This window comes from Notothenia rossii, assembly GCF_949606895.1.
Source record: "Notothenia rossii genome assembly, chromosome: 8".
Classification (NCBI taxonomy): Eukaryota; Metazoa; Chordata; class Actinopteri; order Perciformes; family Nototheniidae; genus Notothenia; species Notothenia rossii.
The window spans coordinates 72,919,711-72,935,859 of record NC_136906.1 but is presented as its reverse complement, the minus strand read 5'-3'; the positions used below and the strand labels follow the sequence as shown (position 1 = coordinate 72,935,859).

Genomic DNA, 16,149 nt, shown 5'->3' with positions numbered 1-16,149 from the left:
CATGGATCGTATGTTGGAGCAATTTTATTCTATCAATAAATAAAAATGAGAAGATAAATGTACAAAACGTCAGGATTCAGCTAGGTCAATTACACAGGGATATTTTACATTTAGTTGGCAATCAAAACATAATTACAAATATGACATACTTGTAGCACCATTGAGTAATATTTGTGTTAGTTGTTAGTAATAGAAAGTCTAATTTACATAAACTGTTGGCATTAAAGATCCCCTATGATACTGTTCTTCATCAATATATCATAGGTCTCAGGTACAAAACATGTCTCTGAAGTGTTTGGCTCCAAATGCCAAACAGATCATTGCAGCATTACCCATAATCCCCTCTGTTTCAGCCCCGTTTCAAAATTGCTGATTCTCTGTCTGTTACTTTAGATGAAAAGCCCCTCTGGGAGATATTTGGTTAAAAAGAACACAATGGTGCTCTAGGAGGAGATTCAAGTGATAAGGGGGGGGGGGGGGGGGGGTTACCTTGGTTGGTGATTGGCTAATGGTTACACAAGCCAAAACATCGTTATGACATCATAAAATGGCCAAAATATTTTTATATAAATGGTTCAGGACAAAAAGAGAGAGAATCTTTTTTCCTCTCTTAAATCTTGAATCTCTTAAAACAGAGGGGACACATGTTGATGTATAAAAGACATGAAAAAGTGGATTTTGCATAATAGGTGACCTTTAAATACCGCTATATGACAACTGCATTAAAAACCAGTTCTTTTCAATTCCACTGCTTTCTCTGCTTTGTTTTTCCGACGCGCACAGCTGGAGAGAATTAGCCAGGCGACAAGCACGCCAGCCAGCAAACTGATGACTCCCACAACCACTGGCACCCACACAGGCAAAGAGTGGGGGCACCTGGGAACAGGAAGTGTTGTTACAGCAGTGGTGGGGTCGGTGGTGGTGTTGGGGGGGACGGTCACTGCGGGACTTGGTAGGCTGTTGATCTTAGTGAAGAGGAAAGGATTCGCCTGTAGGAAACACATCACGGCTCAGTGGATTCATTCATGAAAACTTTGAAAAAGAACCAACAGCGGCAACAACAATCACTGCATTTGGAAACCCCTCAAATTAATCTGTTTCTGTATTGGTTACTTATTATATACTGAACTTCACAATATTTTAGCTGTGTTTAAAGACAATTGTATATATGTAATAACACTTTTGTTCTCCAGACTGAATAATATGTAAAAACATTTTTTATAATTAATAAGTACATCAATACAGTCAATAGAATTTGGGTTGTGAGCAGTGGGATTTCCCTCCAGACTTCATAAATCTATTCACTTACCTCAGAGGGACAGTCGATTTTCGATCGGTCATATGTGAAGTCGTTGTAGTTTTGCTTTTTTCCAACGGGCTCCAACTATTCAAAAACATGGAGGGAAGTTTTTATAAAACCACAAAAAACACTATGCATTGTGCTGCAGTAGTTTGGTTGCTCCTTGCTCACCATGTTATTCCACAAACCTACTGCCATCTCAGCATGAGCTCGCTCACTCATGTGGAAACAGTCCACAGAGAAGAAACTCGAGTCAACCTCACCCTCCTGGTAAAAAAAAGTAGATTTTAAAATCACAGTTAAAGTTTAGTGACATTTTTAGAGCGTTTCAGATTTTATAATGGGTGTTGGGAAAATACTGAATGTACTCTTCCAATATCAGAGTAGCACACGATAACAAAGGCCCTACAGTATGTAGCTGTGGACGTAACCGGATGTATGATTACCTAGAAGAGCTTCAGGACACACTGTTTTAGGAATATGATAGCTATGTGATTAACATGATGATTCAGCCTCTATGGAGATACACATATGACAATCATGATCATTTCGGACATGGGTTTTAGCTAATCTGAACTAAACATTGAATACTGCTTTGAACCGGTATTCCTCCATCTTGTGACTGTAACTCCCTCTCTTGTATATCAGCACTGTTCAGGAACTAGTTGTACCAAATGCTCTGTGTGAGATGACTACTTCCATTCTTGTCAGGATAATAAATACATGTATCCTGATTGTTGAAGCTCAAGCTGGTGACGAGTGATATTTTTCGAACAAGGGGTGTGTACGTGACGGAATGTTCAGACATTCCAAAGGGACGACATCATCACTTCTTAGAGTGTCTGAACATTCCGCCTTAGAGTGTTAAAAGTCAGTCAAATTCATGAAAGAAAGATCTTAAACCTGATCTAAATCTTATAGTTTTCACTCTTTTCACATCATTTTAGATGATGTTAGTAGCAAGATTAGTCAGCGTTGTCTCGATGCCTTCATTATATAAAATTGACTGAAACGGCCCTTCAGTGACAAAAACTCTAGCTGTGCCATAGGGCACATATCCACGCCCATGTTACATTTTCTTTTGGGAGAGCCCTGAGACTTTAGGAGAACTGCTGTCACAGCCACATGTTACTGTCTAAATACACACAAATCAAACAAATGGTTCATAAGGGGACACAGATGCTAACCCCAAATAATTGTATCAATACTATTTACGATTTTCTGAAGATGAGGCTAAACTGTCACAGATAAACCTTAATACATTCTGAATGAGACTCAGTGCTTCACCAAGGAACTGCACCAAGTGCCAGTCACACAGTCAAACAATTCTAGGGGAATTTCTAGTAATGTCCTAATGTTTCTTTGTGTATATCTGTTACTTACTCCAATATGCGGGATGAAGAAATTCTCTAAAAAGGGTTGAAGGACGACAGCAAAGTCTTCTTTTCCCTCAAAGTGATCTCCGGAGATAAGATGCTGGATTTCAGCCTGGGAAGAAAAAAAAAAAAATTGGATAAAAGACAGAGCGAACCCCATTAAAACAAAAATATTTAAATGGTTAAAGAACTCTTTGTTAACCTGATACTCGAGATTGATTCGTTTCATTTCTTCAAGCTCCGGGGAGTCTTCAGTTGGGTTGATGACACAGGGACATTTGGTTCTGTACAAAAAAAGAAGACATTGAGAGATGTGATCATATCAAAGGGTTAGCACTGAACTATCTTATCCACTCTATTATCCAAAATGTTTTCCAATTCGTAAAGCTTGTGTATTTCTTCTCACTGCTTGAGAAAATCTATATCTTTCTTAGACTTGAATGGTTGAGGAGACACTACACCAATGTAAGGACCAACGTTAGACCGGCATTTATAATCTTTTTTGTTTTGTTTTACCACTAGAGAGCAGCAGAAACCCGCTTTAAAATACCGAGGACCTACCTATCACCCTTACATTTGAATTGCATAGCGTCACCCTTCACGTCAACACATAGCAACATTAGCATTCATTGTTTTGTGTTTCGTCAAATGTAAATCGAATACGTACGCACCTTCTTGTTCTGTTCTGGTCTCCACCAACTCCTGCTATAAAAATGTTTTCCCTTGAGCAGCTAAATGCTCCACTATGTTCTTGCTTTAAAAAAAAGAAAAGAAAAGAAAAAATTCAAATTTAAAGCTCCTGCTGATTGGAATAACTTACCTGCTACCATCAGATCTCTCCCTACTCTGACGTTGTTCAAGCGTGCATTGTCGTCTCACCTCAAGGTTGAATGTTTTTGTATGACCTGAAGTACTTTATTTATTGTTTAAGGGTTGTTGAGGCTCCATCTTATTTCACCATCTCCTCATGAGATGACCCACCTATTGCCCATTTCTAAGTCTTTATTTCTAAGTCTTTATTGTTATGATTTTGTATATATAGTACAGCTACTCTACTTTACTCTACCCAATGATATGCATTCAATGTAACCGCCTATAATGTATTACCATGTGCTGTATGCTTAGGCTGAATGTTTGTAATTTCTTGGTTATTTCTTCCGATGTATGTGTGTGAATGTTGTTTGTATGTTGTACTTGTTTGTTATTTGTTTTCTTGGGACCCCCTTGAAAACGAGGTGATTCACCTCAAGGGGTTTATCCTAATAAAGAAATTTGAATATATATAAAAGAAAAGAAAAAACAGGCAAACCTCTGCAAGAACGAACAGCCAAATGTGTTCCTCTTCACTGATTTCAATGTATCTATCTGTAAGATCAGCACAACGTTAACCAGCAGCCTCGGTACCTAGAGATGCAGAGAGAAGAAGAAAACATGACATCTTGTACTCCCAAGAACTGCAGATGACATTCATATAGTGTTTAATATCTCACCTCTCTGTAAAACATGTCCAAACCGCGCATGAGATTTTGGCTGTAGTTCGTGGGGGACAGGTTATTCTGCAGAAATATGTCAAATACGTTTTTTACTGCAGTTCAATAACATACAGAAGTGTGCAAGTTATTTATGTACGTACATGCATTTAAAAAAAGACTTACTTGGTCCATACAGTATTGGCAAAGATCATTCCCTCCAACAAATATTGTCGCAAGTTTCCAGTCCTTTTCAAAATTGACCCCCTGTGTCAAATGTACCAAACATGTTTATGAAAGACAGAATTAGAGCTTTTCTGATACATTACTTATCTTTGATGTAATCTTACCTTATTTTCTTTCATGGCCTTGATGAGGGCTTGGACTTGCATTGGGATCTCTCTGTAGCAGAACAAATACAGTAAGGTGTTAGATGACAGCGGGAAGCTCAAAAAGTTTACACAGATGGAGGAGAAAGTCAAAGAATATATACGTACGAGGTCGTCGCTCCAGCTACAGCCATGTTGAAGGCCTTCTGTCTGGAGCCCTGGCCTCTGGAGAATCCCTTTAACGTGGGGTTAAACATCTTCAAGATGTCTGGGATTAAGAGAAAAACAACTAAGTAACAGCCCGGGTTATAGTTTCAATGTAGGTTTTTGATTGTTGTCACATACAGAATATTAACTCAGAGAAACTGTGCTTAAACTCACTTGGTAATGTTGTGACTGTCTCCAAAGAAGCATCACCTCCAATGCTGCAAGAAAAAGTAATCAGCCTGGTTTGAAAAATATGTTGGTAAATGTAAACTTAATTAACACTACACGTATGTCGTACCTCCATGATACTCCTTTGTATTCTCTGTTGAGGTCAAACAGGTTGTTTGACTTAGCACCAGTGCCTGCCTATTAACAGAAAGACACATACGAAGACACAGACAAATATAAATGAAATAAAAATAATGTGTGTAACCCTTGAAAAGCTTCTTTATCATGGAGGATACAGTAATTTCAAAGGCTGTGTCCTGGTGTAAAATGTGTGTATTAACAATGTAATTACAGTGTAATATTGGTGTTGCATGCGTGTAATATGGGTCTAATAACAACGTAACATGGGTATAATATGGGCATTATATGGGAGTTACATGAGTGTAATAGGGGTGTAATAATGTGTGATATATTATGGGCAAAGTAACCGCGGTAATATGTAATATGGGTGTAATGTGGAGAAAAACGATCATGGCTTTTTATTGATATGCCCATTTAAGGGTTAAGAAGACACTGACACACTGTCAAAGATAAGTCTTACATCAAAGCCTGAATACCCAAACATAAAATACATGATCATCACTGGTGTAAGCTTTCTGGCTGATAACAAATTGATTGGAGAGTTCATAGTTCAATGACAACAATTAACTGATATTAAAAGGTTCAGTTAAAGGTCCCATGACATGGCCATTTCTACTGATCATAAATCCATTATTGAGGTATACTAAAAATAAATTTATATTGTGCAATTTTCCAAACTCACATTGGTTTCTCATACAGCATCTCTGTATAGTATGTGTATTCACTCTGTCCTAAACGGCTTGTTGGAGCTCCTGCCCCACCCCCTCCCTGTGAGCCCAGTGGCGAGAAAGCCCAGTCGGCGAGACAGCGAGACACTGCGAAACTCACCCTGGGCACACACACACACACACACACCCGTAGCCTGGCTGGGAGTTTGTGTGTGTGCCCAGGCTGAGTTCCGCGGTGTCTCGCTGACCCCACACCAGTGAGCCAGCTCACAGGTGTCCCGCTCCTCGCAGCAGCGAGCCTCGCAACGTCCCGCCATGTGTGTGTGTGTGAGGAAGTCCACGGATTGGTCCAAACGTAACGGCTCCGCGGACGTAACGGCACTATACCCGAAATACGTCACTATACCCAAGAAGTAAACAATGGAAAAAGAGAAATGTCCAACGAGGCGTTCTGGGGCAGCATAGACAGCTCGTTTCTGTGTTTTACTCGCTACAGGGTGTACTTTGAGGGTTTGTGACTCTGCAGACCGTTTACATGCAGAAAAACCTACATAACACACAAGGGGACGGGTGATAACCAGAAAAGCATGACATGCGACCTTTAAATGTCGAATGTATACGGTCAAATCACACATGTAAAAAAACATAATCACTATATTTTAAGTATCAATTTTCTAATGCTTAATTGAACTACTAACATATGTGCCTTTTTTAAATAGCAACCAAAGTCCCGTAAGGTGATGTTATCCTATTTGCAGAAGTTATCATCTTGTAAGAACAAGTTAATCATCTTTTGTGCACACGATAAAGAAAAATCACCTTCAGGGGCTCGGTTTGTCTCCTTCTTTGGACTTAAACTCTAAACCGGATATCTTTGCAACACTTACCGTTAAAGAGTCTCCCAGTGCTGCCACCACTTTAATGTCAGCTGGTCTCAGCTTATGAACTAAAAGACAAAAAAGAGATTACATTTGACAAGATAAGCCACAAAAACGTCTCTTAACAATCTTATATTCAGCATTTGAAGCTGGGCCAGATCTATGTTTGAGTAATTGGGCAAAAATGTCATAATAAAGGCTTATTTTAGTTTGAGTGGTCTGCGGGAGAAATGGACCCCTGCATTTCCTGTTAGCTCTGTTTTCAGGAGAAAATATAGCCAGGAGACATTGACCAATCACAGGTCTTTCAGAGAGAAAGCGTTGGCTGATCTAGAAAATACAGATGCACATGCCTTCAGATGTTTAAAGATGAATGACTAATAGTTTTACAGGTTACTGACAGTAAATAGAAAACTGCCTATCCGGCTCTATACCACTTAAATTACAATATGCTTTATGTCAGTATTGCCAAATGACATTACAAATAAACTGCCTATGCCTGCTGTAACCAGCTTTTATTTTAAGTATCTCCTACTTTCTTGCAGATGAAAGAGAATGTGTATATACTTGATGTGAAGCATAATTTGTATGTGAAGCATCTGTTATCTTGATGAGACATTGAAACAATTTATGGTGAACATTGGTGCGGTTGATATAAGCCATTTTACTCTCAGTGGTGTTTAAAACTGTCTTTGTTTCATCTTCCAGATAAGAGAGGCCATTGAATGTCATATCGACTGAATGCTGATAATGCAGGGATGACTGTCTCACCAGAAGTTGGCACAGAGTCAGATGGAGCAAGGTCCACACAGGAAAAATTACTTCCCCAGTTCTGTGAGGGAGAAAATATCAAAAGATCAAATGTATTCAGATATTAGATGGATGGACATATAGACAATTCATTGTGTTTTTATACTGTAAGTCTCAGAAAAATTCATTACTTATAAGTAAAGCTGTGTGGTAAGTGCTGTGACATCTTTCTGTTGGGTTTTCTGATGTTTTTTTAAATATGATTTGCATTGTTTCCCTCACAGACATCCAAAAAACAAGTCCATTCAGCTTCATTAAGTTTAAGTAAAACATATACACATAACACTTATCTATCTGTACTACAAGTCACTTCTCTTTTAGAGATCTTACCGGAATAGGTCCAGGTGTTGGAGAGGGACCAGCATATAAGTAATTGCTGTTATTATAGGTCCGGATGAATGGTGATGTCTGTAGAGAAACAAAAATGCTTAAATGACATGATGGTTTTAAAATGTGAGGAAGTAATGTACACCAAAAAACATAATCTACTTTTATAACAGACGTTTTGGAAATGTTATTGATAGCATTTTTACCACAGGATTTAACAATCACATGATTCGTAAAAAAGCACATTCATCAGCTTTTAAAGAATTCCCTATGTATGCACAATTTACCTTGGTAGGACATTTCAGGTCAAGGTCTGCAGTGAAATCCTGTATGGTTGTCTTATTGCCCAGAGGTTCAAGCTGGAAGAACAAGAGTGTACTTTTAATATTAAAAGAAATACTGCCATCTTGTGAGATCTTCAAACAAGCAAATATACAGTTATATCTAACCTACCTGTCTTGTTATCCGAGGCTAGCCATTAGCTGTCTGAAGCTAACGTGGTGTTAATACAACAATAGGGGGCTAACTGTATGTAAATTCAGCTGTTCTGTATTTCACTTTAATCAAAGCTCATCAGTCATGTGAGATTAGAATAAATTAGAAGTGGAAGTAGGCGTAAATGCTAACTATTAAGTCAAAAACTCCTAATTTCAATGACTCCAATAGGACATGAGTGCAGTATCAGTGTGTACTGTTGTGCAATAAAGTTGAGTTGTTAACAGAGTTACTAACCATGTTGTTCCAGAGGGAGCGAGCCATCTGCGTCTGGGCCTTCTGGCTGAGATGGAAGCAGTCTGCACTAAAGAATGAGCGATCAGCACGACCGTCCTGTGAAAAGGGGGGAAAAGTTACGTTATGAACTTTAGTAGAGTTTTTCAACTTGTGAAACATATGAAAAGACTAGGAGTTCGGCCAATGCAACATAGTGTAGGCTATAAAGAAGAAACTAAAATCAAATTCTGTATCATAGACATAATAGCTGTCCCCTGAAAAGTATCTATGGACTCAAGCCATCTGTCTTTTTGTCAATATTATTTAACTTTTGTCAAGAAAGCAAATCTTGGAATCAATTTGAAAGTGGTAAACCATTTCCTACGAACTTGATTCTAAGATAAGATGAACCTTTATTAATCCCCGAGGGGAAATTCCGTTGTACAAAGCGGCAACAGGGTAAGCGTGAAAAAACAGAACAGCAAAGATTCACACAGATTCATAAAATCAAAAATCAAGAAAATCAAGAAAAAAAAAAAAATGATAATAGTAATTAAAGACTATGAAATAGGAGATGAGTAAAAATAAGAGTAAAATAACTGTCAGCATATATACATATTTGGTCATCTAATTTATAAAGTACGGAATAAGTTAAAGTGACAAGTGAAAATGTACATCTGGTGCTTAACCTGTTGTTGACTGATAAGAGAGAGAGAGATGTTGTGAAGCTGACCGTTGAACGGCCCAGACCAAGCAAGGAGGCAGAACGTCCAAAATACAACCCAGTGTGAGCATTTATTACATCATAAACATGACACAGCCTCAATCTGCTGCCCACGTGAACACAGTCACCAGCCACCACAAGGATCTCTCACACACACACTACTAGCCAACACAGACAGGGAAACAGGTGAACATAATCAACAACAATGAAGCTACACAACCCGTAACGGAGGCCGATATCTAAGGGCCCAGAGATCACCTCCGTGACAGATGGATTAAACTCCCATAACGTTTGTGCAGTCACATGATAAAAACAGAGCTTTGTTACTGACCGGCAGTCTGGGGAATATGAGATGCCTGAAAAAAGGTTGGACGACCACAGTGAAGTCTGAGCGAGTGTCGTACCGTTTTGACTCCACAAGCTCTCCCAGTGAACGCTTGAACAGAGAGAGAGTATGTGTTTATTCCTGAGAAGGAAACTGGACTGTTTCACAATCACATTTTGTCTTTCCTACCTGATAGCTTCTGTTGATGTCATCTACTATTTGCAGAGCTTTAGAGTTGTGTTTAGGTAAGATAACACAAGGGCACAGAATACTGGAAAAGCAGGTATAACAAGTTATTTCATTGGTTTTAAATATCTCAAGGGAATTTTTAAGGGCAGAGAGATGAGTGATACTCACTTGACCAGCCAAGTTGGGCATTTAAGGGATTTGTCCATGTGCATTTCTCTTAGTGGGGTAATATGGAGAGTCTCTATTAAGTTCACCAGAGCTCGGGGCACCTGACGGAGACAATTCATTTTTAAAAACAGGCCAACATATATAATGAAATTCAGCTGTTTGTCTGTTCGCTTTTCACCTCTTTGTGAAGATAATCCAGGCTGACTTGGACATTACGCATAAAATTATTTTCAGAGTAAAATAGCTGTTGAAAAAAAAGAAACAGTTTCAGGTTTGGCCCCTCGAAGAAATGTATTTGATATAATACTCCACATCAGTACTCACAGAGTTGTAGCAGTGGTTGCAGACGTCATTTCCACCAATAAAAAGGGTGATTACTTTCCAATCTGATTCAAAATCGATTCTCTGAACAAGAAATAAGAATGTGAGGGAATGTGAGCAGTTTGTAGCATTGTTAAAAAGAACAAATCTTTATGTGAATAATTACATTTCCCACATTGGAAGTAATCAAATCCACAATAATATCCTTTCCCCTCTTGTTTTGCTGTATAAAATGTGCTAAATAATTTAAATTGTGTGTTCTGGTACACTGCTTCTATCAATGTAGGTTTCTTCACTGATGTAGATATTCAAGCGCATGACGGTTGTATAGTGTGTTTTGCACATTTTAAAACAGGTAAAGAAAAATATCAACTTGTAAACTCACAGAGTCATTTTTCATCCTCGCAACCAGGGCTTGCACCTGGGGTAATAAGTCACTTAAAACACAAAGAAAAAATAACACAACATTTTACTGAGACAATATTTAATATTATGACAATCATTTATTCCTTCTTATGTTTAATTTCTTTCAGCTTTTATCTTACTATTTTCAAAATCTAAAGCGAATTTATGTTTTAATTAAGGTTGAAAATAGCTTATACAAAGATTTACATAGTCAAACTAATCTTTTAACAATTAATCGAGGACATTTTCTCACAGTCTGTAAATGTATTTATATAATTGTATATAGCTTTCTTTTCCTTTTTATGCAAGGATACGTAATGTACAATTTCAGACACATTTCAATGTAAACAACTGGACAATTATGGTCTTTTGCAGTTAAGTTTAAAAAGGAAGTAACTATCTCACATATTTAATCATATTAACACGAACACAGGTAAGAGGCAGCTGGTGCCTTCAATAGTAAAACTCACGTGCTCTTTGCTCCTGCTACGGCCTGGTTGAGGAAAGACTCAGAAGTTTCCTGTTTTCCATTTCCAACAGAGAAGCCCGTCAGGTTTTGGTTGAAATATTTTAAGATGTCTGTTATAACAAAGAAAAGAAAATTAAAAACCCCAAAGATACAAAGACTGACTTGATCATGTTATTTAAACCAGACACAAACTCACTGGGCAGCGTGGTGACAGTGGTGAGGTTTTCTTCTCCACCAATACTGCAAAAAATGATAAGACCATGTTGAGACGATGACTTAAATATGTTCTTAGATGTATTTTATTTACAATATAGCCTACACATTTGTTGGTTGGATATTTGTGTTAATCTTTATCTAAAAAATACAAAACCTTGCAACTTTTATATTATCTGTTTCATATCTCCGAATGTACATGAATATAATTTTATAAATATTTGTATATGGAAGTGAGCAGTCGACAAAGCATTATACAACATTTTTAAAAGTATGTTGCTCAATACAAATATTTGAAAAACAAAATAATGACTTGAAATTAGATCACTTTTCTAGTAAATAAACAGATGGTCCTAGAAACCACATTTATACCAACACTTAAAGGTGGGGTAGGTCATTTTGGAGAAACCAGCTTGAGTGCGCTAGAATTTGAAAATACACAACCAGAAAAAATCTGCCTCTTCCTTACAGAGCCCCTCCTCCAACACACACGAACGCGCACATGACCAATGAGGGCACGAGATAAGTTTGTGCGCAGATGGAAGGCTGACAGGCAGGTAGGCCATCCAGTTATTTTAGCCAGGCCGGCTCAGATGATTGGTCGAGCTTTTTACAGCGCCACGGCTTCCACAGATGAATTTTTTTAAAGTATTCATTGTCAAAGCATTTCATATATTCATTGCTATCGGGATGTTAAGAGTATTCCATGAAATATAACAAAAAGTGTTTCTGAAATAAATGACATACCCCACCTTTAAAGAACAATAACACAAGTATTATGTTGCAATGTTGTTTCATAGTTGTGATTAAAAGTCTTAAATTACCTCCAGGATAAACCTCTGTACTGACGCACGACGTCCAGGACGTTGTTCTTGCTCGATGCGATACCGTTGCCTGCCTGACAGATACAACAAAACAGGACATGGTTCAGTAACATGGAGACAGAAGACAGAAGTTCCCCAAATATAACATTATAACAAGCTCGTCTTGATTTATTCCTTCATACTATTATGAAACTATTATTCTTTCCATTTCTCTAGTATAATTATCTAATAAATGTCCACCAAAGCCTTGAAATCATAGGACTGCTCACACACTTAAATTGTCATGAGTTTAAGTCTGATTTATTTTTACATTATTATTAATTATTCCACAAATCAGACAGGGGACAGCATTACATTTTTTACATTTGCTATCGTTTATCTACTTTTTTTCCTAAATAATTTGTTTAATACGTCAATACAGCCTAATACATATAACATATTGTAGTAACTATAAATTAACAATGTCATCCAGCAGAATGAGGTTATTTTACTGGCCAAGTGGATGTTTAAAATGGAAAAAAGGTACAATCTGGTCCTACTTTCTGGATCTTTTCTCAGTTTTTTTAAATATTTGTACTTATATTTGATACTTGAGATTAAATGCATTTTTCTTTTAACCTGTTTTATCTCCTTAACATATTAATAAAATGACTCACTGTCAGAGAGTCTCCCACTGCAGCCACAACCTGAACATCTCCAGGCCTGAGTTCATGGACTGAAAAATGAAGAAGACATCTCAAAAAAGTCAGGACAGTAAAGACTTTGAGAGTAAAAGTAAAGAAATATAATACTCAACAAATATGTGTAATTGTACTGTAGTATAGGACGCAATAATTAATAGATATGTGACGCCATAAAAGGTCACTTAAACAGAGGTAAGCAGAAGACTAAGAAATTGTAGAGGACTGATGAATATACATGTTAATAACAAGTGAAAAGGGAATTCAACAGAAAGTGTGTTTTCTTTGTCAGATAAGTAGTTATGTATGTGAATGGGACAATGTTGTTTTTAATGGTTGTGTTCTGATGAACAAATAGAGATTACATTATCAGTAGAAGTCATACACAATAAAAGATAACACACTGTAGGATGGTAACTTTAACAAGCAAGTAGGAAGTATGCACAAGACAGTAAGGGATATATCTGATAGTTACAGAATAAAGGAAAAACCACATTAGGTGTGTGAGAGTATCAGCTGGAGTCAGTAAAACATAAAATAAACGGATCTGTTTGCCACATTTTTGATTGTATTTTCATGTGTTGTGTTCATTTAAGTTATAAAGTTAGTTAGTTAGCATCCATATAATGTTTTTTGTAACGTATAACAATGATAAAGAGAAATATATAAAACCAACATGAATAAATTCTCCCTTCCCTTTTTAAATTGTCCTTAAAAAGCATCATTTTTCTTTTTATAAATTGTGTTTTCTTCGTAGGTTAAGAAGATGTATAAATGTGTCTCTTCCTGATCTCTCCTGCTGCATTTCTTATTTTCTCATAATCTGGATTTGATGTGTGTGTACAAATAAAATAAAACTTTACCTGAGGTGGGTGGGGAGGGTGAGGCGCTAAAGTCCTCACAGGGCATCTCTGTGCCTGTAGACTGAGTGGACACACAGAGAAAGTCCACAGTCAGAACTAGACAGGAGGCGTACAGCGCTGCCAGCATCTTCATCAGGGTTCAATGTCGCTCTATACTCACAGGGTGAAGACGAGGAGACGCATCGCTGTGATGATATGAAGGAGAGTTTCCCTCCGTCCTCAGGAAGGGCCGGTCCTTTTGAGGAGGAGGAGAAAGAGGAGGGATGAGAGAGAAGATGTGTAGGGTGTACGTTTGTCACACTGAAATCTTAATTGCATCTAATGGTGCATTATTACAACATGTGAAGGTAAGGGAGGTAAAGTGAGTTTGTAGCACAGTTACTCACTTCAGTCGGACATGGCAACATGATGAGTTTTTCTTTGTCTTCTGTGCTATGTTGGTCACTTGTGGGCTGCAGCTGAAAGACACAACACTCATTGTCTTCATGCCTGCGACAGAGGGAACAATGACTCTGTATGTTTAAGTATATGTGTGCAGCCAGGGAAGATACGTAAGTACATCTACATCTTGTATTCTGCTTCAAGTGCTTTTTGATAGCCTTCCTTTCCAATGGAATCCACTCATATCTAAAAATGTGGTGATTTTGAGTTTATCTGATGAACTGAAGGAATTGAATCTGCTTTAATGTGTTAAGAAATGTCATATTGTTCCTAAGATAAATAAATACATGGTGGAAAATGGTAAATGGATTGCATTTGTATAGCACCTCATCAGTATTTACAAGCCCTTAAAGCGCTTTTACTGTAAGTCAGCATTCACCCGTGCACACACATTCATACAGAAGCAGAGGCGCCCATACATCGTTTGTTAAGTATCTTAAAGGATACGATGACATGTCGCCTGCAGGGGCTGGGATATAACCCCCAGACTTTCAATTGTTAGATAAAGACACTACCTCACAGCTACACTTGCTATTATTTGGTTATTTAACAAGCGATGCTTCAAGCACTTGAGATGAACTTGTAGAATATGATTTCTTTTGTTGTTCTTAAAACCCCACATCATTATGTAAAGGATTTCAAATTGGCACAACCTTAAAAAGCTAAAAGCAGCAGTAATAATAAGCCATGAACATTGCATAAAATAGTAAAGTATGGTAAAACACCAACAGGAAAAACGTTTTGATTGCAGGAATTTGACTTGTAGTGGAGTATTTCGTCCACTGTGCGGTGTGTGTGTGTGTGTGTGTGTGTGTGTGTGTGTGTGTGTGTGTGTGTGTGTGTGTGTGTGTGTGTGTGTGTGTGTGTGTGTGTGTGTGTGTGTGTGTGTGTGTGCGTGGTGTGTGTGTGTTTCTGAATGGGAGAGGGATTAGATTGCTTTAGGCCTCACCAGGTTTGTCCACATCTGCACCATCAGGTGATCAGTGTGTTTGGACGCTTGTGACACAGATAGAGGCTTCCCACTCTGTCAAGAAAAAGAAAAAAACACAACATTGTACAGAAAGATACAGAAAGTACATTTCCAGTTACTTAACGTGGATTCTTTATCGGTCATCAGCACAAACTGTGATAAATCAGAAGGTTATGTTCCTTGTTTATAAAAGATTATGATTAGAATACATGTAAAATACTGTGACCTCATTATTACTACTATCAACAAACAAAAACAGGCTAAATAAACACAGATAGCCTACAGATACAGGGACGTAGGTTTGATAACATGTTTTGTGTCCAGTTGCTTCATTGGAGAAATAATTGTACCTAATATTTGAGATCTGTCCTTAATAAACCTAAATCAGGAGTCAAGGGATACTGTTTTTTATATACTTCCCTGACTTTTTAAAGTCCACAGTGAAAAGCGATAACAGTTCCCCTCCAGTGACCATAAGGAGGGGATGTAAAATGGTGCCTGTGAACTCACAGAGACAGAGGAAGGGTCTGCGGTGAAAGGTGCTTCCTGCACAATAACGGTGAAGTCATCTCTGTCACTGTACCAGCGCTTCTGAACCATGAGTTCATCCAAAGACTCCTGGTCAGGGAAAAGGAGATGATAAGTTATATTTCACAGCAGATCCAAGGACTGAAGGAAGCGATGAGATATTCTGATGTGAATAATGGACAGACCTGCAGAGCATGAGTCAGCATGGCCCTCTGAAGCCTGGCTTCTCCTTCACTCTCCATGCAGCGACACTTCCTGGCAGAAAAACATTTGAACTCCTTTATACGCAATATGCAAATTTACAATTAGGTATAAGGCCTACAATTATGATGTACTGAGTGGAGTGCAGGATGGAGTATTGTTCCAAGAAGAAATGCGTGAGTAAAGTGAGTAAAGTAACTCTCAATATTTTTGCTTAATTTTAACAACCAAATGTATGACCCTACAATATCAGAGAATATCTGTTTATTTTTCACGTAAATAATTTTCACATTCTTTTTTTTATCGCAAATTCCCCACTTAAATCTCAGAGAACCTCCTTTTTTTTGTACCTATACAATGGCCTTTATATGGCATTATTTATGCATATTACTATTTGGAGTAAAACATTTAATGTTACATATAAACTCACTTGTTGTGGAAACC

At 37.8% G+C, this 16,149-nt stretch overlaps 1 protein-coding gene across 1 annotated transcript; it reads right to left on the bottom strand.

The window, feature by feature from the left end:
* Nucleotides 1-8: 8 nt before the first annotated feature.
* Nucleotides 9-16,143, bottom strand: LOC307016000 (phospholipase B1, membrane-associated-like). Its single transcript, XM_079645045.1, has 34 exons — nucleotides 16,136-16,143; nucleotides 15,690-15,759; nucleotides 15,487-15,594; nucleotides 14,956-15,030; nucleotides 13,952-14,023; nucleotides 13,726-13,800; nucleotides 13,566-13,626; nucleotides 12,679-12,737; nucleotides 12,023-12,096; nucleotides 11,182-11,225; nucleotides 10,987-11,095; nucleotides 10,497-10,548; nucleotides 10,115-10,195; nucleotides 9,969-10,034; nucleotides 9,791-9,891; nucleotides 9,623-9,704; nucleotides 9,440-9,544; nucleotides 8,406-8,501; nucleotides 7,961-8,032; nucleotides 7,677-7,754; nucleotides 7,308-7,368; nucleotides 6,546-6,604; nucleotides 4,980-5,047; nucleotides 4,856-4,899; nucleotides 4,643-4,742; nucleotides 4,496-4,547; nucleotides 4,332-4,412; nucleotides 4,167-4,232; nucleotides 3,986-4,080; nucleotides 2,879-2,960; nucleotides 2,684-2,788; nucleotides 1,472-1,567; nucleotides 1,310-1,384; nucleotides 9-989 (listed from the first exon to the last, which is right to left on the bottom strand). The coding sequence occupies exons 2-34, from the start codon at nucleotides 15,744-15,746 to the stop codon at nucleotides 723-725; spliced, it is 2,718 nt and encodes a 905-aa protein (XP_079501171.1). The 5' UTR covers nucleotides 15,747-15,759; nucleotides 16,136-16,143; the 3' UTR covers nucleotides 9-722.
* Nucleotides 16,144-16,149: the final 6 nt, after the last annotated feature.